At 29.4% G+C, this 24,536-nt stretch overlaps 1 protein-coding gene and 1 long non-coding RNA gene across 2 annotated transcripts; one reads left to right on the forward strand and one right to left on the reverse strand.

The window, feature by feature from the left end:
- Window positions 1-1,707: 1,707 nt before the first annotated feature.
- LOC100796067 (AP-5 complex subunit zeta-1) lies at window positions 1,708-11,255 on the reverse strand. The gene is made up of 16 exons (XM_003527278.4): window positions 10,967-11,255; window positions 10,584-10,724; window positions 10,399-10,490; window positions 9,287-9,383; window positions 8,715-8,758; window positions 7,936-8,024; window positions 7,391-7,482; window positions 7,160-7,306; window positions 6,694-6,841; window positions 6,444-6,520; window positions 4,346-4,417; window positions 2,997-3,044; window positions 2,790-2,917; window positions 2,542-2,692; window positions 2,253-2,463; window positions 1,708-2,060 (listed from the first exon to the last, which is right to left on the reverse strand). Exons 1-16 carry the CDS (start codon window positions 11,075-11,077, stop codon window positions 2,011-2,013), a joined length of 1,698 nt encoding a protein of 565 aa, XP_003527326.1. The 5' UTR covers window positions 11,078-11,255; the 3' UTR covers window positions 1,708-2,010.
- Window positions 11,256-16,411: 5,156 nt separating this feature from the next.
- Window positions 16,412-17,718, forward strand: LOC102662028 (uncharacterized). Its single transcript, XR_414956.4, has 2 exons — window positions 16,412-16,553; window positions 17,472-17,718. It is a non-coding gene; the product is annotated as an uncharacterized lncRNA (long non-coding RNA).
- Window positions 17,719-24,536: the final 6,818 nt, after the last annotated feature.

The following is a 24,536-nucleotide window of genomic DNA, read 5'->3' on the forward strand; positions in this document are numbered from 1 at the left end:
AGTATATATAATACAATTTACATGTTTTAAAGTCTTTATTTATTATAAATTTTAGTTATGCACAAGATATATATATATTAAATTACACTAGTATAAATTCATTAGGACCAGCTTAGTGGTAGAAGGTTAAAACTGAAGAAAACATTTGTAGGGGATTGAATTGTGTTTTGAAACCTTTTTGCAAATCTTATGTAGGGTGAAAGAAGTTTAACAAACAGTTCTTAGTTAAAAATGTTTATATCTATTATATCTAGAAGTACGAACTTAAACGTTTATGACTAGAAGCTCTCCACTTTCATTTTTCAAAACCAAGTCTACTGTACCCTTTATGTATCTTAAAAGTCTCTTTGTTTCACCAAGATGAACTTGACTTGGAGAATGCATAAATCTGGACAATAAACTTACAATTAATTCTTGTCTAGTAGCTGAAAGATACACACCATCATCATGCTTTTATAAATAAAATCTTTTGCTCCATCATCATCATCATTGTTTGATACCTTTTCATTCCGAACTAGTGGTGTAGCTACAAGCATACATCTCTCCGTGAGAAATTTTCTAAATATCTTCAAAGCATATTTCTTTTGAAAAATGAAAATTCTAGGCATTTGATTGAAAAGCCTGCATTCCAAGAAAATATTTAATTTCACCTAGATCTGTCAATTTTCAAATTCTCTCCATTTCATTCTTGAATTAGCTTATTCATTCCTTATCACCAACAAATCATCAACGCATAAAGAAACAATGAGTTGCACTTCATTTTTTTGACAACTTCACAAAAAATGACTTCATTCTCACTCCTCTTAAAACCTTTTTGTAGAAGATAGCCATCAATTATGTTATACCAAACCCTTGGTGTCTATTTCAGACCATACAAAGCTTTATGGAACTTATCGACTTTGTTTTCATTTTTTGGAACCTGAAATTCTTAAGGTTGTTCAAAATAGATGTTTAATTCAAGCAAACCATTCAAGAATGTTGACTTAACATAAAAATGGTTATTTTCCACCACAACTTGGCTGCCAAGGTTGCAATAATCGTCTCATTTCTTGCAACTAGAGCAAATGTACCAGAAAATTCAACACCCTGTTGCCGAAAAGGCGAAAACAACCTTTTAGCAGCAATTGAGTTTTTCATAGATCCATCAAAATTGAGTTTAGTTTTGTAACCCACTTAACACCAATTACCTTTTGATTATATAGTCTTTTTACGAACTGCCTAGTGTTGTTTTTCTCAATCATATTGATCACCTTCGTGGCAGTTCTCCATGCTTCTGATTTGGCAACTTTAGAATACTATGTAGGCTCTAATGTAGTCACATTGCATCCAGCATAACATTTTGCAATGTTCTGGTGCCTCTAACTGGATAATCGGGGTATCATTTCTCCTTTATCTTCAGAATCCTATTCTTGCTAATTCTTTTCTCCAGGTAACCCCTTACCTAGCTTGACATTTCCTCTGATTCCATTTTGACAACTTATTAAATTTCACATCTCTTGATAAGATTTTTTTGGGAAAATAATTAATGAGATATATATTTCAAGAGTTCCCGTATTTTACTAATGAGTTGAAAACAAAGCCATTATAGGGGGGAAAGTAAATAAAACCATTCCACAAATAGCCAAGCTCACTTTCTCATCGCTTATTTTGAAGTATGACGGGTTCCACAAACCTCAATAGAAACCGTAACTTTTTTAAATAACCAAATTTAACAGGAAAATCACATTACATTGGTCTAAATATTTTCCAATGGGCCGGACAAAATCATAGTTTCAACAAGAAAAGAGCCAAATCTACTCAAACTTGTCCGCCTACAAGTAGAATCCTAATCTTTAGGATTCAATGCTAAAAGCCAAGCAATAAACCAGAAATCTGGACAAATAACTAAAAAGTGAACTTGCTTATTTACGGAAGGCTTAATAATATACAGATTTAAGAAAGTAACAATGTAGGATAGATCAGAATGATATCAACTACCAAGATGACCACCTGGTACAATTTCAGCTTCAATCATATGCTTGGAATGATATCTGAGAATGAGAAATCATGAAAAGGTGGCCCTGTAACAAGTAAGCAACTTAAAATGTAAGTAACAAATTTCCACTAAGAAAAAGAGAAAAATAAATGCAACAGATGTGCTAGTGCATGCGCAATGGAGTTGGAATGATATAATTATATTCTCCAAATGTAATCCTGAATGCAAAAATGTGCAGGTAATGCAGATGAATGAGTGACATCGGGAGCAAACTCACCTTCTTGTTCCCCTAGAATGTAAAACGGAATATGTGCAATCATCTTCGTTGAACCTTCACTCCAGTTTATGCTGCCTACTTTCTGTGTGGTGCCTTGTGCAGGACGTGAAGGCCCCAATATGGATGCACATATAGCAGGGTCTTTCATCAAACCCAGGAAATCACATGCACGTCTCCATACTCTAGGATCTGAAATTCGAGACCGAGCCACCTGAAAAGAAAATCCTATATTAGAAAGATAATTACATCGATGACCTCTTATGCTTTGCCCAGTGACACCAAAGAATACCTTGCCCAAGGACACACGTGCTCTTGGCAGTAACTCTCGATGATACGTAGCAAGCTTTGCAATGGCTGTCACAACAAAACATAAAAGCCTGGACTGTGATGACCTTCTGTAAGTATCCTCATCGGATACCTCCTGAGTCATGCCCACACGACTTCCAAGTAAAACAAAGTAGATCAAGTCATCAAACAAGTATCTAGAAATCTCACAGAACTGGAAGAAGCAAGGTGTATACTAATACTACATCATACCTTGAGGAAAGGTTTTCATACAGAAGCAGTTCTAAACTCTCAAAAAGCTCACGGGCTTCATCTTTGTGAGATCCACCACCTCCACCATGCTCTCCAATGGCCCAACATAGTTGCAAGGCCAATTCTGTCTAAAGAAAATTAATGAATTTTTAAGCCAAGATGGTTGTATCACTCTCCCACAAATAGTTAAAATAGTTATTGACTAACCTTCTCTGGGCTGTCATAAGCTTCTCCAAGTCTGTCCATTATAGGTTTCTGCAATTCACACAAGGTGTTAAATATAAAATCATTATGAGTCTTTACTTAACAACTAAAGAGTTTAGAACTTAGAAGAATGGGTTATTGACATGGCATTAGTGCTTCTATAAATAATGGTCAAGAGTTTGATCCTTGTTGTCCCCATTCCTCTAACAAAAGTAAATCAAGTCACAAGATAGGGTGTGCATACTGCGGAGCGTTACCAACCCTTCAAACCCAAAGGGTCTTGTATGTGGGCGAGTGTTGTTAAAGATATGATTAGCTTTAATGTAAATATGGAAACTGTGCATAGTTAGATAGCAGATTTTTAGGGATTTCTTTCTTTCCCTTATTACTTATATTCCTTCATTATAAATTAAATAGTTTGTGTGTTATCTTACACACAATCACAGTAAACACTTCTTTTCTATAAGTGCTATATAAAATTGGTTCTGAGCCTTTGCCTAATGGCTTAAGCTTTTGGAAAAGTTGGTTCCCGGCATCAGTCATAACCCAACAGCATAAGCCTTTCAGGAGAGTTGGTTCTTGACATAAGAGTAAGACCATAGCTTTCAAAGACAGAAAAAGATCAAATCCTATAAATGACAGGACAAAAGACAAATACTGCAATATTTCAAAGAAAAAAGAAAGCAGCTTTAAGAAGCATCAATTTATTGTATAAACCAATGCAAGGGCATAAGGTAGCCCAACACCAGAAATAAAATATGTTGTCACATAACACAATCTTGCAGTTCACAATCTTAATGCTTTGTTATGCCATAAATATGATATATCAAGCAGATGCAATAGATCATGAAATAAAAGTTGAACAATGTAACATCCCTGATTGTCGATTTCTCAGTGGCTTGCATTGTACGGTACTTTGCACGGTGGTACATCACTCAACATCCTTATCGGTCAGAACCCTCCGTAAGTAACCCTTTCCGAGACCTCAAAAATCAGTTTTGCCTGCTTTCAGGATCAATGACTGACCCCACAAACCAACACAAGACTTTTCAACGTGTTTTATCCTCACTCACGTTTTCTAGAAAACTTTCAGAAGGTCATCCATCTCATAACTACTTCAAGTCAAACACGCTTAACTATGAAGTTCCTTAAGTGATGGACTACTGAAAAAGTAAATGCATCTTATTGGTATAGATAATACCAATTAATTTATTTAAGTTATCCTCGACTATATAGTTTCATACTTGCACAACCTCTGAATCCCTTTCTTTCCAGTGTGATTCGTCGGGGTGTTACAAACAACATTTGGTGTAAAATCATAAATAAAAGGTAGTATATTGACAAAAGGATACCTTTAAAAGGGCAATGAAATTTGGTGAACACTGAAATGTAGAGAGCATAAACTCCAAAAGTCGCTTGCGAACCTGAAAAACAGAGCAGAACTTTGAATACAGAGTAATGAGTATGGAACACTAACTTGATTCACAACAAAAATTGAAAGGAGGAGTTTATAAAAAATGCAAGATAAAGCATAAATAAAGGTTAATGCTTTATATTTTGTAAAACATCCAATACTTGTTATCAATTTCAGATTATTTAATATCTCATTTACCCATATCCTTACCTTAAACATTATAATATCAACATTGTATCAGAGCCCATGGTTTGCTCCTAATCTCTCCTATGTGAGTTTTACCTATAGAGTTGTTTGTTTCAAGCTCTTGTGCCAAGTGTTGTTGTTATTATTCTAGCTTCTTTTATGCAAATTGACTCAGTTTCAGTTCAGCCTATCATTCTGTAACTGGGCTATGTTTTAGCTGCCTGCAGATTGGTGCTGTTTCAACCCATATTTCAACATATTGGCATTAATTTACCATGCCTTTCTGAAGGTTGGTTCTATTCTAACCTGTCTTTAAAGATTGAATCTGTTCAGCCCTATCTTACCTTAGAGTGGCTTCATCGGTACTAACTTTCCATGGATAGTCTCTATCCTAGGTGTAGTCTGTCTGGTAACACTAGTCTTTGTCCCGGAGGTGCTCTAGCATAGGCCTATGTCCCATATGCCCTACCAGATCTATCCCTACCCCTATTCTAGTGCTTCCTTTTATCTGCTACATGTAGATTTACTTGGTAACCCAAACCATCCAATGTTTGTGATGCTTCTCTCTTTTCACTAATGTTATAGTGACTTCTTAAAAATGAGTGATACAGTGATCAAATTAGTGCTTAATTGGCAGCTATTCATACCAGTCTCCCATTGTGAACAGTAATGAAGGTAATTCCTCCTGTCTCACAAATGAACATTTTGGGCAAGGAACTCTCCATGGTTGAGTTAAGACTATGAACTACATTTTGGACAACTCAACTTGTCTTACTCAGCGGAGATTATTGTATATATATATATATACAAGAAACAAGTACATGACAAGATAGGGTGCAGACTGCACCCCTTGTACAGCAGAGAAAGAGTGCAAAATAAGAAAGATAATAAAACATATACAAAAGAAACACATATTAATCTAACAGTTGTGATGCACATCAGCCTTAGTTACAAATTTGGAAGTATTCTGCTATTTGAAGCTTCCAAATGCAATTGTTGATGAACTTGGAGAAGTTCTAGCTCTTATTGTGTTATAATTACTTGCCAGGAAATTTATACTGATGATCATTCCAGTGAAGTCTCCCCTTCCTTGATCAAACAATATTCTAACTGGCTCTTTAGGCTGATAATTGTTCTAAACATCTTGCTGAGTTGTCTATTGAACAAAGCTCATCTCTTTGACATCTCTAATGTCCCATAGTTTCCTTTCTAGCCATGTTTAGTGGAACCCATATTATATTGTTTTGATTTTTTTTTTCTTTTTAAAGGGTTCATTTGCAACAGGCTTAGAGTTTAGTAAGCTTTAGCTTGAGGAGGGGAAAAGTGTTAGAATATCAAGAGGATATCATGTAATATCATAAATAATTACACCTTTGAATAGTTTGAGTCTCTCTTAGGATTGGTTTCCATAGTATTTCTTACATGATTTGTTTCCTTAATTTAGGATTATGAATCTAGTTTAGTATAAATAAAGGTAAGTGATTTGTTTCTTTTAACATATGATCTCATATCAAGCAAACATCAATTTCAAAGTGTATAGTCTCTATTCTCTACACCCTCCATGCCTAAAATCCTATAATTTCAACAGTTATAATAATCATGAGAATAATAAAGGATTTGCTAAATACTATAACACCTTAATACTTAATGAATTTTGCTGGAACCTCAGACAGAATAAAAAATGTCACTGAATTTCATTCCTTTGGGCTAGATTACTATAGCTGAAACGGAGAGCTTCAAATAGTAAATGTTAGTTCTACATAAGCCAATAAGCACAACTGCATGTGTTTTGAAATGTCAGTTCTCAAAAGCAATTCTAACTTGTAATGACATGAGAAGATAATCAATACCTCATAGGAAAATATTTTGTCCGGAAATATTGTTGCAAATCTTGACATAAGCAGGGGAATCAATGCACAAATCAAAGCTGAAAATGAATTTAAAAAAAAAATAAAAGAGAGAGAGAGAAAACTGTAAACAGCCAATTCATCAACATATCTCCTTAAGAGCACAGAATTCTAATGACAAAATTCTCAATATTAAAGAATATAGAATAATCCCAAAGCAAACAAGCATAGAAATTGTGTGAATAAAACATACAATTATTGACAGTATGCAATGCTATGGAGAAGTACACATCAAGAAGATGAGGAGCCATGTTGAGTACTGCCTTCAGCCTATCAGAATAAGGACTATTGACCGAAGCTTGTAATATCGCAGCCATCACTGGAGACGACCAGGGCCGTTCCTGGCACATGATAGAATTTACTTTAGGAATCTAAATGAAGCTAAACACCGAACAAAAACCCTAGAGTGGTAATGGGGCTATAATATCAGAGTTGGAACAACACAAAATTTTATCAAATATTAACCTTTCAAAGCGTAGAAAGCAATATTAGTGAAAGCAAACGTATCATCAATATTTTGGTCAAGTGAATATTGACATAACTTGGTAAGCAAGATTTGGATGAGAAAAAATGCTCAACTTGAATTTTGACGTTTAAAGTATCAGGAACCAAAACAAATTGAACTAACAGTGACAAAAAAAGATGAAAGGTAACCATACAGCGATACCATCATTTTCATCCTTTAAAAGTTCAAGGAAAAACGGATCAGCTACATCAATTGCACTGTTATCCTCAGATTCAGAATCTCCTCCACCATCTTCTATAGTTGAACCAGTATATGCCTCATCCATAAGGGCAAGTAGCATCTATATTTAAAATAAACAAAGACATTCATAGGGTACACGCAACAGTAGCTAGATTCTACTCAAATTTAAAGTATCAAAGATAACCTTAGGGGCAGTATTTTTCTGAATAGAAGCTATGCTGCTCCCAATTAGTGGTCCTGAGCTTTTTTCCACCTTTTCCAATGCTACTACCAAAACTAGCAAAGATGGGCACAGAAATGTTGAATTGATAAGGTTTTGTCAAGGGAAATACGAAGAAACTGATTCTCAGCATATCCTCAAGCTGATATGGAGCAACTGCAATAGCTACCTATTTTTCCTAAGTGATTCTTATTAATTACTGAAGGGTCATGCTTCATCCTTTTCTATTTTACGTTTTAACATTGGGGAAGCGGCCCACATAGACTAATTATGAATATTACAATGGCAAATGTGCCTAAAAGGAATAAAAGTTAAACATGTAAATAGAGCACAGTCAACTTTTTCACCTATCTTGATTATAAACTGAATTATGTTGTTCATATAAAAGCAAAATCAGAAGAGTGAAAAAAATTAAATGGACAAACAATGGTAATTGTAAATATTAATTTTTCTACTGAAATAAAAGGTAAACAAGACATAAAAGGTGATGGTCATATATTTGCACGTACTTGGCAAGTCTACTAAAGATGGAAATAAGGAAATAAATGACCCAGGTGACATCAAGCCCGGAAAGGCTTTCAAAAATAGTTTCTCTAATCTGCAAGAGTATACAAAAAATAGTTAGTCAATATCCCCTGTAGTTTAGGTACATTACTACAAAAAAAAAATATGAGAATTACACTCCAACCACATGCACCAAAGTGTCACATAGACAACACATTGCCACAAAAATCAGGCTTATCTATTTTAACCAAAAACCAGTAAATTAGTTGCCAAAAATGGTCCAAGGACCAAGGGCACACAGAATGTCCCCAAAAATGACAAAGACTTCCATGAAGAAACAGTTACACGGCACAGTAATGTCAAGTAGAAGAGGAAAAAAATTGTGACCCTGAAAACAAATTATATTTGATTCCATTAGACATAAGAGTCATAGACAATGCTCAATCTTCAAAATTCTTGCATCAGGTAACTAAACAGATTCCCTTTTCAATATTTACTACCCTTATAACAAGGGGGGGGTTTAAAATTTTATGGTTCTTTTGAACCCAATTCTTTTCCCCTTTTAGGGTAAAAATTTTAGAAAAAATCCTTCCCCTGAACTTTCCCTTTTAATTTTTGGAAACCCCAAAAAGGGGACCGGGTCCCCCAATGGTGTTTTTGAATGGTTCCAAATTGGGCAGAAAAAATTTTTTCCTTTTTTAACCCCCCCCCCCCCCCCCCCCCCCCCCCCAAAAAAAAAAAAAAACTGGACCAAATAAAAAAGGGAAGAAAAAATGGTACATACCTTTCACCATTCCAAGCAACCAACTTTAACAACAATGGAAAAAACTGCCAAAAAGAATAATTATAGATGATATCAGATAGAAACATACTGTTATTACTGGGATAAAGCAAACTCCAAAGCCCAAAAGGGAACAAGCTTATGAATGAAGAGGTTATCATGATCTATGAAGCACGGACACTCCAGTACCTTGTCGTGTCTAGTGTTTGACACGACACCGACGCCCGTGTTCAAGTTGAGTTTGATGTGTTTGACAGGTGTCCACGTGTCCGTGTCCGGTATTCGTGTCAGTGTCGGTGCTTCATAGATCATGATCTCATGCTTCAGGTTAGACTATAAAAGTTCAGAACTTCCAAAGGGGAACATATGACTGTTAGGACCCGAATCAAAGCCAAGATAATTCAATGACATTTTTATTTAGGTGTCATCCTGAAGACCTTAATTAATACCTAAAAAACCCAACTAAACAAAAAACTTATTGAGCAAACATTTTCTCATGCTAATTATTAAACTTCCTAATTTTATTGCATGCAACATTTTTAAAAGTAAAAGGTGCAGCAGAACTTGGGTTACACCTGAGGCAATAAGTTAGGGAAGGAAGTTAGAAGCTTCTTCTTGTTGATGATGAGAAATTCAAGCGTTGCTTCTGCAACAACAGGATCAGCAAATTCCCTGCAACAAGACAAATAATTTTGAAGAATGATAAACCCCGTTTTTGTAACATTGCATTTCAATAAACAGACTTTAAACCCAATTTTAGCAGAGTAAGCAATACTCTGATTGAGACTGAATAGGTAAGTTTCCCGTCCTCTCTCAAGCTCAACAAATGCATACAAATCATCAAGACTTCCTACCATCTTGCTCACATCTCTCCTACTCTTGCCTCTCAGTAAAGGAGGGACAAGGAATCAACAATGATGAAGAAGAACTGTTTGTTACTTCCTATTTGCTACTAATGACATTACTATGATACTATATTTCTTCCGTCAAAATTCTGCTCTATCATCCATCGTCAACCACTTGAAGAAAATGCAAACTTGAAACTGGGAGTTGGGAGAGAAAAGCATGAGAAATTTTTTTACTTTTCGCGGAGTAGAGAAGAGATTACCAAACAGAATAAAATAAAAAAGTTATGCCAGTAACATTAATTCCTAAAAATCCTTTTCATTTAAATTTTAACCATTAACTTAACCTTTGATTGTATACCAAAACATCGGTGCCCCTAAACTTTACACCTATCTTCTTCCTCTCTATGTCATTAAGATAGGGTAAAGACTAGAAGATAAATAAGAGAACAAGCAAAGCTAGAACAGAATAACCATTAAAAGAATCTTTAGAAAATAAGCAACTAATCTTTATCATCCAATTATACATAAATGATCAAAAATAATTTTACTTAAATTTAATCTGGGACATCTACATATAATTATACAGCCAAAATTAACTTTTCACGCCACGCCAAAGTCACTTGACATTACATTTGTCAAAATATATAATATATTATGAAAAAATAGTCTAGGCACTGAATTTTTACGTTGTCATCAATCACAACCAACATATATGTAGATTTGTTAACTTTTACACTAACAATCTTAAAAGTCATATCAATGATGATTTTTAATTGGTTATTGGTGAAAAACATATTTACACTTACAATGCATAGAAATTAAACTCTAATTATTAGTACCTGCTCAAGCACAAACGAAAAAATGTCCTGAGACTAGGATCCGCATCATGAAGAACAACCTCCCCAAAGTCCAGGTAAAACTGAAGAATTTCCTGAGAAACAAATAAGCAAACATTAATTCGAATCAAATCGAAGACAAAGAAAGTATTACGATAAAAAAAATTATCAATTAAAAAAAAGCATACGAGTAAAAGAAGGCCATTGGAGGTTCGAGATTGAGAGAGGGAAGCGACAGCGCGCTGGAAAATCTTGTTAATGGATGGATAAACCCTAGCTACCAAGTCCTCGGAGTACTCGTTCTTGCATATTTCATGAAGCTTCTTCACCTAATCAAAATTAACAACAATAATAATAAAAATAAAAATAAAAAATAATAACAAATAGAGTATTGGAGTTATAAGGTGGGTTGGATGGTGAAGGGAGAAACAAAGAGAGAAAAATCGACAGGTTCGATTTCCTTATTAAAAAAAAACTAACATTCTAACAATTAACATTTGTCAATAAAAAAAAAAGTATAATTGAATGAAATTGTAAGAATTTGTTGAGGGGAATGGAGAGAGAGAGTTACCGAAGGAAGAAGAGATGAATCGGAAGCAGGATCGTTGGCGGTGTTGGAGTCTCTGCCGCTAGCAGAGAGCTTACGGAGATGGAAATCCCAAGCTATGTCTCGCTCTGACATTGCTTTTGGGAATTGAAGGAGTAGCAACACTATGGAGTGGGAGGAGGAAGAGCTACACGTCTATGTTATTCTTCCATTCTCGGAAAAAACTTGATGGGAGTGGTGGGAAGGGAGTTTTACCACTCTGGATTTTTTTTCTTTCCAATTTTTCCTATGCGGTCGGTTTTAAATTATTTTTAAGAATAAGAGGCCTAAGCACTTCTTATGCCTTATTTATTTACTTTATTATTTTAAACTGAAGTCACAAAATTTTTTATATACTTTTTTATTTTATTTATAATTTTAATGTTGTATATGTTTTTAACTTGTGATTTTAAATTTGTAAGTTTTTTTTTTTTTAAGTAGCTGTATTTTTATTACATTTAAAGTTTTTTATTTACTTGTATTTTCTTCATTTTTTATTTTTTTTTAATTTCAAATGATTTTATTTATTTAATTATGAAATAAATATTTTTAATTTTATTTTTATTAGTTTTATTTAATATCTTGTATATATTTTTTATATTACTTTATTTAATCTTATATATTTTATTCATATTTTTTATTTTAAATATTTAATATATCTTTCAATAATATTTTATTTAATATATTTTATATATTTAAAATTTAATATCTTGCATATTTTAAAATTTTGTATATTTAACCTAATCCTAGTAACTATGGATACAAACAAGTAGATAGTTAATATAATATTTATTTTTTATATTTTTCTTTAAGTTGTATTGTTTATTTTATATTAATGTATCTTGTTGTTTTTAATTTAACAACTATTTTTGTTACTAAATTATTAGATGTTATAAATAGTAAGTTCTTTTATACAAAATAAATAATATTATTTCATAAATTATAAGCTAATATTAATAAAACAATATTTTAAAATTTTAGTTTTTTAAAATTTAAGTATTTAAAATAAATATTCAAAAACATAGTAAATATCATTATATTAATTTTTTATTTCATTTACAAAACAAAATAAATTCAACAACATTATTTAAAAATTATATGAATTGTAAATATATAAAATATATTAAATAAAAACAATATTTAAAATTATATAAAATATTTTAAATAAAAAAATATTTAAAAAATATATAACATACTAAATAAAACCATATAATAAATATATACAAGATATTAAATAAAACTAATAACAAGTAAAAGTAAAAAATTTCATTTAATAATTAAATAAATAAAATTATTTATAATTTTTTTAAAAATTGAAAACAAAACAAAACAGAAAATTCAAGTAAATAAAAAAAATCTAAAATCTAAAACTTCAAATGTAAAAAAAATACAACTTCAAAGTCTTAAAAAGATAAAAATATAACAAAATTGACGGCTTTGAAATTATAAGTTATAAAAATATATACAACTTTAAGGACGTAAATAAAATAAAAAAGTAAATGAAGCTGAAAAAAATTTTACGACTTAGTTAAAAGAAGTAAAAATAATAATAAGTCATAACAGGTGTTACGACTTCTTACTTAGAAGTCGTAACACTTGTTACGACTTACCCCCTTTTCAAAAATAATTTGAAAACTACCCATGTCAAAAAATAAAAAATAAAAATATTCGTGAATGGTAAAACTCTCAAGTGGGAACGGTGCAAGCGAACCTGAAATAATAGCCCATTTTTTTGCCCTGATTTAATGACACTTATCAGTGTAATTGCTGCATTTTAGTGTATTGAATATATTTTTATTTTATTTTTATCTTAACCATTTGGAGTCCTCTTAGACAAAAAATCCTCTAGAATTTCATTGGAAAGTAAATAAAATTTGTTTAATAATTATTTCTATTAAGGATCGAATTTAGATAATATCTAAATTGTAACATCCCACCAAATGAATCCACCATCATGGGAGGGATTCATAAGTAGGACACGTGTAAAAGTCGTTGAGAAGTCAAAAATCAAAGATGTTACAAATTATATCAAATCAAATCTCTTCTAGTATGATATAATTTGAGGACAAACTGGACAGAAGTTGGTGGGTAAGTAACACCCTAAATAAATCATACAAGGAGAGAGATCCAAAAATTATACAAGTGAGAATTTGAGAAGTAAAAAATCAAATGTGTTACACAACTATTTAACTTTAATCTATCTTTAGTAATAAAAGAACAACCACTTCTTCTACGTGTCATCTCCAATTTTTGGAATTATTTTGTTTCTCCGCTTACTTCCTGTCTTGCCTTTGTTCCTCTTCATCTTTGCTCCACCATTTCGCGTTTTTTGTTCAAATTTCATTTTGAAATCAATAGGTTAGGCTACGATGATGCTAGGTTGCAAACCTGGGAGGTCACATTGTCGAACCTCGACTGCATTTACCCATGCTGAGCTTCCTCATCTGCTTTGTTCCTCCATTTCAGGGTTTATTTCAAATTCCAAGTTCGAAAGTTATAATTTTCTTCTCACTAGCTTCCAAAGCTACGAGTTTACCTGAGCCAACTATCTTCATTATGCACTTCATAGCAAAAATCTCAACCAGATACTAGTTGTGGTGTTTCCGTTTCAACATTTGTGCCTAGCTTCCTGATAGTTTTCTTTTAATCTCATTTCTTGATTCCAGTTGGATGCTCGACAACCTAAACAGGATCTTGGATTTTGATTATCCGTTGTACAAAGGTTGTTGAAGGTTATACAACAAGCTAACGTGAATTGGTAAGGGTCATGTTCTATTTTGAAGATAGAATAATGTTGTTCTATGTACTATAAAGAGCCTTATTTTTTAGTTTCTATGTGTTTATTGTATTACCGCAATTCTATATGCATTAACATTTGCTCTATTCTGCATTTTCGTTTTATGTTGCAGGAAGTTTTTACAAGTGTCAGATTAACAATCTCACCCCGCTTCGTAAGTGTGTATCGTTCTATATATAGACTCATTTAGACTAATGAATGTTTAATGTCTTTTTGACAATTACGTTTTGAATATATGGAATTTTTGTAGTTGGTGTTGAAAGTTTAATGACAACTGGTATAGATTTCAGGCAGATCCTTTAAGTACTCACTTGGGTAATACCTTGTCCTATTGATTTGATTGTAGTTTGTATGGTTTATTATGTCATATCATTTCATTTCCTCCTTATTAATATATTTTAAAATATTTCAGTATTTTTTTTAGAAAAAAATTGGTTATTATAACTTGAAAATTAATAGAAATTATTAAGGTATATTTGGCCTAGTTTAATATTGACTTAATAGTTACTTACAAATTAAAGTTAGAAATAAGAGCTTAAAATAATAATAAGTAGAAGTTGTTTGTTAATTTTTTTATCTTAAATGTTCCTTTTAAATTAAATGTTGTCCAATAAAAACTTTATTTTTTAAATTTTTTTAGCAATAATTATATCATCAAATGAAAAAATATATTTATAAATTAAAAATTATTATGTAAATTTTTTACATAAAACTATTTCAGTGATAATAAAAACTATATTTATAAAGTAAAAATTTATGGAAAATTAATTTTATTTGTATGAAATTATTTAATAATAATAAGTGGGTAAGATCAAACAATGATGCATATGAGTGGATAAGATCTAACAAAATCAATTCAATTTGTAAAGTTTAATCCTATTGTGAGAAATGATTTTGCATTAGCCAAATATTAATTTGAAGTACCTATTTTGTTGCAAGTAATATGGAATTGGCCACGCCTAAATTTAACCCATTAAAAGAGAAGGAAATAAAAATTTTTCAAGATACCAAAAATTGAGAAATGTAATATATATGAAACACAAGCAAATATCAAATTCAAAACATTAACATTTGAAAAATGGAAACTAGGAAAATTATGTTCCTCGGTGTCAAGACAAAGGCAAAGAAACGTGGTGCAAGCATGCTCTAATTGCTCTTGGTTCTTTATTAGGTTTTTCTAAAATCATTTTTAATTAAAATCTAATGTGGCTTACTCATTTTAATTGGTTGTGTTGTTTGTTTCATAGTGACGGTGTTTTTCCATTAATCTCAATGGTAAAAGATAAAGAATTTATTTGTAGTAGTAAAATATTGAATATATTTTCTAGATATTTAGATGTTCACATTCAAAACTAACATTGTGTGTTTTCACTCCTAGGGGGAGGGGAGAATCTTGAGCTTATGTATATTAATATTATAAAGATTATAAATAATTAAATGAAATAGATGATGATTAAAACATAATTTTTTAAATATATATATATATATATATATATATATATATATATATTTATATGACTATTTTATCCCTTAAAGGAACAACATTTTTTCCATATGTATAATGATTGAAGTAATAAATGATTATTTATTTTTCAATATATATATATATATATATATATATATATATATATATATATATATATATATTGAAATTACCTTTGTGTCATTTAACTTTTGGGGAAGAAAACAAGAATTTGGGTATACTAATTTATATAATAAAAGATAGAGAGTTTATTTATAATTGTTAAGCATTAAATACATTTTCTAGATATTTTGAAGATCACATGCAAAATTATCATTGTGTCATTTAACTTTTTTTTAGGGAAAACCTTGTGCTTTTGTATATTTCTTTATATAATAAAATATTAATAATATTAGGATATTGTAAATCAAATTATAATTTTAAGGCTTATAAACACAATGTAATTTAGTTGTAGAAACTAGTTTCTTTAGACATGATCCTCATAAATGCACTTTGAAATTTAATTGAAGAAATAAATAATGATTAAAGCTTGATTTTATTTTACCCCTTAAAGGAGGTGGGAGAAGTGGAGGAACTTTTGAAAACGTATATTCCTTTAAGTAATAAAGGATTTATTCATAACAGTCAAGTATTAAATATAATTTCTAGATATTTTTATGTTCATGGTCAAAATTACCATTATGTCCTATAATTTTTTTGGGATCACAATGTATTAAATGATTTGTTTATAAAAGCCAAATGTTAAATATATTTTTAGATATTTTAATGTTCACATCAAAATTACCATTACATCCTCTAACTTTATGGAAAAAAACTTAACTTTTGTATACTACTTTATAGAATAAAAAAAGGATTTATTTATAACCGACAAGCATTAAATATATTTTCTTAATATTTTACATTCATATTTGAAATTACCATTTTGTCCTTTAACTTTTTGTGGGTAAAACTTGAGCTTACGTATGCTACTTTATATCATAAAAGATTTGACATTAGACGATAACAATATTTTTTGCCACTTCAAAAAAAGATCTCTTATCAAAAAAATTATATATATATATATATATATATATATATATATATATATATATATATATATATATAAATTAATAAGGCAAATTGTTATTGAAATTATGCTTCAAATGATGATTTTGTTTGTATAAATTCATGACTTCACATCAAATTATAGCTCACTTCAAACATCAAAGGCAAAGTTGCTATTGACATTGTTGATTTAAAGATGATTAAGATTTCTTTCACAATCATTTTTGCTTTTGCTCTTATCTTTATAGGTTTAGTAATTTATCTCTTCCTCTCTCTCCTCTTTGTCTCTACACATATATTGCTTGGTTTCTTATTATTTGTCTTTGCCAGGGATGTTGTTTATGTGGTGTTGATGCAATGAACTCAATATTCCAAATGAAAGTATTTAAGTTTTTCGAAAATAAATTATTTCAGATGATTTGTTCATTTTGCAAAATCAAAATAAATTACTTTTAGACTCATGACTTTTACCTTATATCAAAACCCTTAATTCAATCATCCTACCCACCTCTCTCTCTCTCTCTCTCTCTCTTTATATATATATATATATATATATATATATATATATATATATATATATATATATATATATAATGCTTTTAATTTATACATTTTATAATGCTTTTAGTTTATCCCTTCCTTTTTTTAAAAATAAACATAAAAATTGAATCTCTAATCTTGTCATACATCTTTGGTAATCCAATGATTTTGCATTTAATTTTTAGTTAAAAGACTTAATTGGAAAATTCAAAATTTAATAGAAATTAAAGATTAAATGGCAGTGAAATATAACATTAAAATAAAAAATATAATATATTTTGAATTTATTTGATAATATTGTCTTGAATTAGGAACAGAAAAATAAGAAATGTGTTAAAAACATAACAACTATAACAAACAATTGATACTATAGGTAAAGAAAAAATATTTAACATATTTAACATTTATGTTATTATTTAGCATTGTTGACAAGAACAAAGTCAATGAAATACGTTAAAAATAAAAATATAACTACCTAACTAAATTTGATTGTTTTAATATATATATATATATATATATATATATATATATATATATATATATATATATATATAAATCAGAACTAACAGTTATATGATTTTTTTATGAGAATTTGTCTTTTTAACATTGTATTTGTATTTACATAGTTATTTCAAGGACAAGTGGAGCAATGATGACAGATGACAAATGTTTGAAAGTGTTGGATCCTAATAATTGTGACCTCACAAAATGTCGGGTTAATTGCATTCAACAATATCAAGGAATTGGACATTGCATGGGCAGAAATCCTTACAAATGTATTTGCATATATGGTTGTTCTCCTTAGAATGATATATCAATTGTTCCAATTTGAATACAAAAGATAATAAAAAAGGTTAATATATTTATGGCCAATGTTATACATTATCATAAATGGACAATAAATTTTAATTGACAAATTAAATGAGGATTAATGAGTGATTTATTTTTTTTTAGAAATAAATGTATAAGTATTTTATCCCTTAAATGAACATGAGTTTTGGGGGGATATTCTTTTTCCAATGGATATTTCTTTAAGCGATAAAAGATTTATTTATAACAGCCACACATTAAATGTGTTTGTTAGATATTTTACTCTTCTCCATCAAAATTATCATTGTGTTCCTTATCTCTTTTTATTGTGTGGAAAACTCGACCGTGCATATACTACTTTATATAATAAAGAGATTAAAGTTGACAGACTATCAGCCTACAGAAACTTTACAAAGACAACCAATTAAAATGAGTCATTGTGCCACATCATATTTTAATTAAAAGAAGTAAAAAAAATAATAAGTTGTAACAGGTGATACGACTTCTAATTAGAAGTCGTAACACTTGTTACGACTTACCCCCTTTTCAAAAATAATTTGAAAACTACCCATGTGAAAAAATAAATAAAAAAATATTCCTGAATGGTAAAACTCCTGAGGGGGAACAGTTCAAGCGAACCTGAATTTTTATCTTAACCATTTGGAGTCCTCTTAGACAAAAAAATCCTCTAGAATTTCATTGGAAAGTAAATAAAATTTGATTAGTAATTAATTCTGTTAAGGATCAAACTTAGATAATATCTAAATGGTGACATCCCACCAAATGAATCCACCATCATGGGAAGGATTATAAGCATGACATGTGTCAAAGTCATTGAGAAGTCAAAAATCAAAGATGATACAAATTATATCAGAGCAAATCTCTTCTAATATGATATGATTTGAGGACAAAGTGGACAGAAGTTGGTGGATATGTAACACCCTAGACAAATCATACAAGGAGAGAGATCAAAAAATTATACAAGTGAGAATTTGAGAAGTGAAAAATCAGATGTGTTTCACAACTATTTAACTTTAATCTATCTTTAGTAATAAAAGAACAACTAGTTCTTCTACCTGTCATCTCCTCCAATTTTTGAAATTAATTTATTTCTCCGCTTGCTTCCTGCCTCGCCTTTGTTCCCCTTCATCTTTGCTCCATCATTTTGCGTTTTTTGTTCAAATTTCATTTTGAAATCAATAGGTTAGGCTACGATGGCACTAGGCTACAGACCTGGGAGGTCACATCGTCGAGCCTCGACAGCATTTACCCTTGTTGAGCTTCCTCATCTGCTTTGTTCCTTCATTTCACGATTTATTTCAAATTCCAATTTCAAAAGTTACAGTTTTCTTCTCACCAGCTTCCAGAGCTACGAGTTGACTTGAGCCAACTATCTTTATTATGCACTTCATAGCAAAAATCTCAACCAGATATTAGTTGTTGTGTTTCCGTTTCAACATTTGTGCCTAGCTTCCTGATAGTTTACTTTCAATCTCATTTCTTGATTCCAATTGGATGCTCGACAACCTAAATAGGATCCTGGAATTTGATTATCCGTTGTACAAAGGTTGTTGAAGGTTATACAACAAGCTAACGTGAATAGGTAAGGGTCATGTTCTATTTTGAAAATAGAATAATGTTGTTCTATGTACTATAAAGAGCCTTATTTTTTAGTTTCTATGTGTTTATTGTATTACCGCAATTCTATAAGCATTAACATTTCCTCTATTCTGCATTTTCGTTTTATGTTGCAGGAAGTTTTTACAAGTGTCAGATTAACAATCTCACCCCGTTTTGTAAGTGTGTATCGTTCTATATATAGACTCATTTAGACTAATGAATGTTTAATGTAGTTTTTGTTGGTAAATATTTGTGTTTTAATTTAAAATTTATAAATATATATTAATTCTATTTTATAAAATAAAATATTATTTTAGATGTTCTTAAGATTTTGTTTTAATGAGTCAACTAGTTTGTTACGTTTTTTGTGACAACTGTAGGTTGATTTCCAATGGTCATATTTCCAACGGTCATATTTTGTTGTTACATAAATGTCTATATATATTTATGTCCTCTTTTCTAAAAATACACAGAGCTACACTCTCATCCCTTTCTCCCAAAATTTTCTATTTCTTCTCTCATAAATTTTTTCCTTGAGAATAAGAGCATTGGTGCTCATAAGATTCGGGGATCCTTTCGCTGCACACGATCGGAACCAACGGGTTGTCGTATCTTGGGAGAGGAGCGCAGTCAGAATTTCTTACCCGTCTAAGGATAGCGTTTGCGCACTTCAACCCAGGCAAAATAATTCTTTCCCTGATTTATTTTTTTCTTCTGCTTATTGTATGTTATAATGCATTATTCATGTGTTGCTAATTATAGTTATTTTGCTATTGTTATTTTGTTGTTTAATTAAAGGCTTTGCATTTTGCTTCTTATTTATTTCTCATTTTTATTTTATTTTCTAACAGTCTTAGAGAGAAAAATTGATTTCATTTTCTTCTTGCATAGTCTTTTCTGTTGTAGCATCCTATCTTATCAAAATGTTTATCATGAATATGATTTTGTTCTTTTTTTTATTAGCCTAAAAAAAATTACAGGTGAAAATGCTATGCATTATGTTCCATTAAAAATGCTTTTATTATATTATTTTATTTCCTAAAATTTTAAATTAGTATGAGATTGTTGAAAAATATTTTCTGTCAATTCTATTTGTGTTTAAGATAAAATGCTTTTAGAATTAGTTTATGTGAAAAACTAAAAATATCTCATTACTTTCATTCCTACCTTAGGAAGTTATCTTTTACTTGGTCAAATGATCCTGTGAACACAAGTTTTTAAAATCAGGACATTTGTTGTTTGATTTTTTAATTTCTATTGTTTAACGTTATTATTATTACTGCAAGTATTTTGCTGCTACATGTTGACTGATTGTCTCTTTATATATAACTCATTGATAAAAGATAAGTCTGTGAAAATATAACACACAAAAACAATAAAATAAATACTTTGGTAAAACTTTATATGCTACATGTCGTATTTTTAATAGAGTACCTTATAAAAAAAAATTAAAAAAAATCTTTATGAGCTATGGAGAAAAAAAGAACCAAATCTGAAATATCTTAAAGTGTGGGGGTGTCTAGTAAAGGTTAATATCCTTATTAATAAAAAAAGGAAAATTGAGAAAAAAAATGTTAATTGTATTTTGTTGGATATTTTTTACATAATATTACTTGTAGATTCTTAGTTGTTAATTCAGAAGTGACTGAAATTTCTAATGTTACTATTATGCTATCTAGAGATGTGACTGAAATTGTCGTATCTTGGGAGAGAAGCGCAATCAGAATTTCTTACCCGTGCAGTGGATGTGTTTTCTCTCTAAGGATAGCGTTTGCGTGCTTCAACACAGGCTAAAAAATTATTTCCCTGATTTATTTTTTTCTTCTGCTTAGTGTATGTTATAATGCATTACTCATGTGTTACCAATTATAATTATTTTGCTACTTGTATTTTGTTATTTAATTAAAGGCTTTGCATTTTGCTTCTATATAGACTCATTTAGACTAATGGATGTTTAATGTCTTTTTGACAATTATGTTTTGAATATATGGAATTTTTGAAGTTGGTGTTGAAAGTTTAATGGCAACGGGTCAAGCAGATCATTTAAGTACCCACTTAGGTACTACCTTGTCCTATTGATTTGGTTGTAGTTTGTATGGTTTATTATGTCATATCATTTCATTTCCTCCTTATTAATATATTTTAAAAGATTTCAGTATTTTTTTTAGAAAAAAAATTGGTTATTATAACTAGAAAATTAATACAAATTATTAAGGTATGTTTGGCCTAGTTTAATATTGACTTAAAAGTTACGTACAAATTAAAGTTAGAAATAAGAGCTCAAAATAATAATAAGTAGAAGTAGTTTGTTAATTTTTTTTATCTTAAACATTCCTTTTAAATTAAATGTTTTCCAATAAAAACCTTTTTTTTTTAATTTTTGAGCAATAATTATATCATTAAATGAAAAAATATATTTATAAATTAAAAATTATTATGTAAATTCTTTGCATAAAACTATTTTAGTGATAATAAAACAATATTTATAAAGTAAAAATTTATGAAAAATTAATTTTATTTGTATAAAATTATTTAATAATAATAAGTGGGTAAGATCTAACAATGATGCATATGAGTGGATAAGAACTAACAAAATCAATTCAATTTGAAAAGTTTAATCCTATTGTGAGAAATGATTTTGCATTAGCCAAATATTAATTTGAAGTGCCTATTTTGATGCAAGTAGCATAGAAGAGGCCACACCTAAATTCAACCCATTAAAAGAGAAGGAAATAAAAAGTTTTCAAGATACCAAACATTGAGAAATGTAATAAATATGAAACACAAAAGCAAATATCAAATTCTAAACATTAACATTTGGAAAATGGAAACCAGGAAAATTATGTTCGTGGGTGTCAAGACAAAGGCAAAGAAACATGGTACAAGCATGCTCTAATTGCTCTTCATTCTTTTTTAGGTTTTTCTAAAATCATTTTTAATTAAAATCTAATGTGGCATAATGAATTATTTTAATTGGTTGTGTTGTTTATTTCACGGTGTTTCCCAATTAATCTCTATGGTAAATGATAAATGATTTATTTGTAGTAGTAAAATATTAAATACAGTTTCTAGATATTTAAATGTTCACATTCAAAACTAACATTGTGGGCTTTAACTCTTGGGGGGAGGGGAGAATCTTGAGCTTATGTATATTAATATTATAAAAATTATAAATAATCAAATGAAATAAATGATGATTAAAACATGATCATTTAAATATATATATATATATATATATATATATATATATATATGACTATTTTATCCCTTAAAGGAAAAATATTTTTTTTCAGATGTATATTAATTGGAGTAATAAATGATTATTTATTTTTAACAGCCAATCATTAAATATATATATATATATATATATATATATATATATATATATATATATATATATATATATATATATATATTAATGTTGACAATTGAAATTACCTTTGTGTCATTTAACTTTTTGGGGAGAAAACAAGAGTTTGGGTAAACTAATTTATATAATAAAAGATAGAGGGTTTATTTATAATTGTTAAGCATTAAATACATTTTCTAGATACTTTGAAGATCAGATGCAAATTTATCATTGAGTCATTTAAATTATTTTGGGGAAAAATCTTGTGATTTTGTATATTTCTTTATATAATAAAAGATTAATAATATAATTTTAAGGCTTATATTGTAAATCAAATTATAAATATTTCTTGTGGTTTTGTATATTGTAAATCAAATTATAATTTTAAGGCTTATAAACACAATGTAATTTAGTTGTGGAAACTAGTTTCTTTAGACATGATCCTCATAAATGCACTTTGAATTTTAATTGAAGAAATAAATAATGATTAAAGCTTGATTTTATTTTACCCCTTAAAGGAGGTGGGAGAAGTGGAGGAACTTTTCAAAACATATATTTCTTTAAGTAATAAAGGATTTTTTTATAACAGTCAAGTATTAAATATAATTTCTAGATACTTTTATGTTCACGGTCAAAATTACTATTATGTCCAATAAATTTTTTGGGATCACAATGTATTAAATGATTTGTTTATAACAACCAAATGTTAAATATATTTTTAGATATTTTAATGTTCACATCAAAATTACCATTGCATCCTTTAACTTTATGGAAAAAAACTTAACTTTTGTATACTACTTTATAGAATAAAAAAAAAGGATTTATTTACAACCGACAAGCATTAAATATATTTTATAAATATTTTACATTCATATTTGAAATTACCATTTTGTCCTTTAACTTTTTGTGGGTAAAACTTGAGCTTACGTATGTTACTTTATATCATAAAAGATTTGACATTAGACGACAACAATATTTTTTGCCATTTCAAAAAAAGATCTCTTATCAAAACAATTATATATATATATATATATATATAAATTAATAAGGCAAATTGTTATTGAAATTATGCTTCAAATGATGATTTTGTTTGTATAAATTCATGACTTCACATCAAATTATAGCTCACTTCAAACATCAAAGGCAAAGTTGCTTTGCCAGAGATGTTGTTTATGTGGTGTTGATGCAATGAACTAATTTTTGCTTTTGCTCTTATCTTCACAGGTTAAGTAATTTATCTCTTCCTCTCTCTCCTCTTTGTCTCTACACACATATATATTGCTTGGTTTCTTATTATCTTTCTTTGCTAGGGATGTTGTTTATGTGGTGTTGATGCAATGAACTCAATATTCCAAATGAAAGTATTTAAATTTTTTCAAAATAAATTATTATGCAAAAATAAATTACTTTTAGACTCATGACTTTACCTTATATCAAAACCCTTAATTCAATCATCCTACCAACCTCTCTCTCTTTGTATATGTATATGTATATATATATATATGTGTGTGTGTGTGTGTGTGTGTGTGTGTGTGTAATGCTTTTAATTTATACATTTTATATTTTAGGCATAGATCTCTCTCTTCTTAGTTTATCCCTTCCTTTTCTAAAAAATAAATATAAAAATTGAGTCTCTAATCTTGACATGCATCTTTTGGTGATCCAATGATTTTGTATTTAATTTTTAGTTAAAAGACTTAATTGGAAAATTCAAAATTTAATAGAAATTAAGGATTAAATGGCCGTGAAATATAACATTAAAATAAAAAATAATATATTTTTAATTTTTATGATTATATTGTCTTGAATTAGGCACATAAAAGTAAGAAATGTGTTAAAACATCACAACTATAACAAACAATTGATAATATGGGTAAAGAAAAAATCTTTAACATATTTAACATTTATGTTA

This window comes from Glycine max, chromosome 6 (genome assembly GCF_000004515.6).
Source record: "Glycine max cultivar Williams 82 chromosome 6, Glycine_max_v4.0, whole genome shotgun sequence".
In the NCBI taxonomy this organism is placed as follows: domain Eukaryota; kingdom Viridiplantae; phylum Streptophyta; class Magnoliopsida; order Fabales; family Fabaceae; genus Glycine; species Glycine max.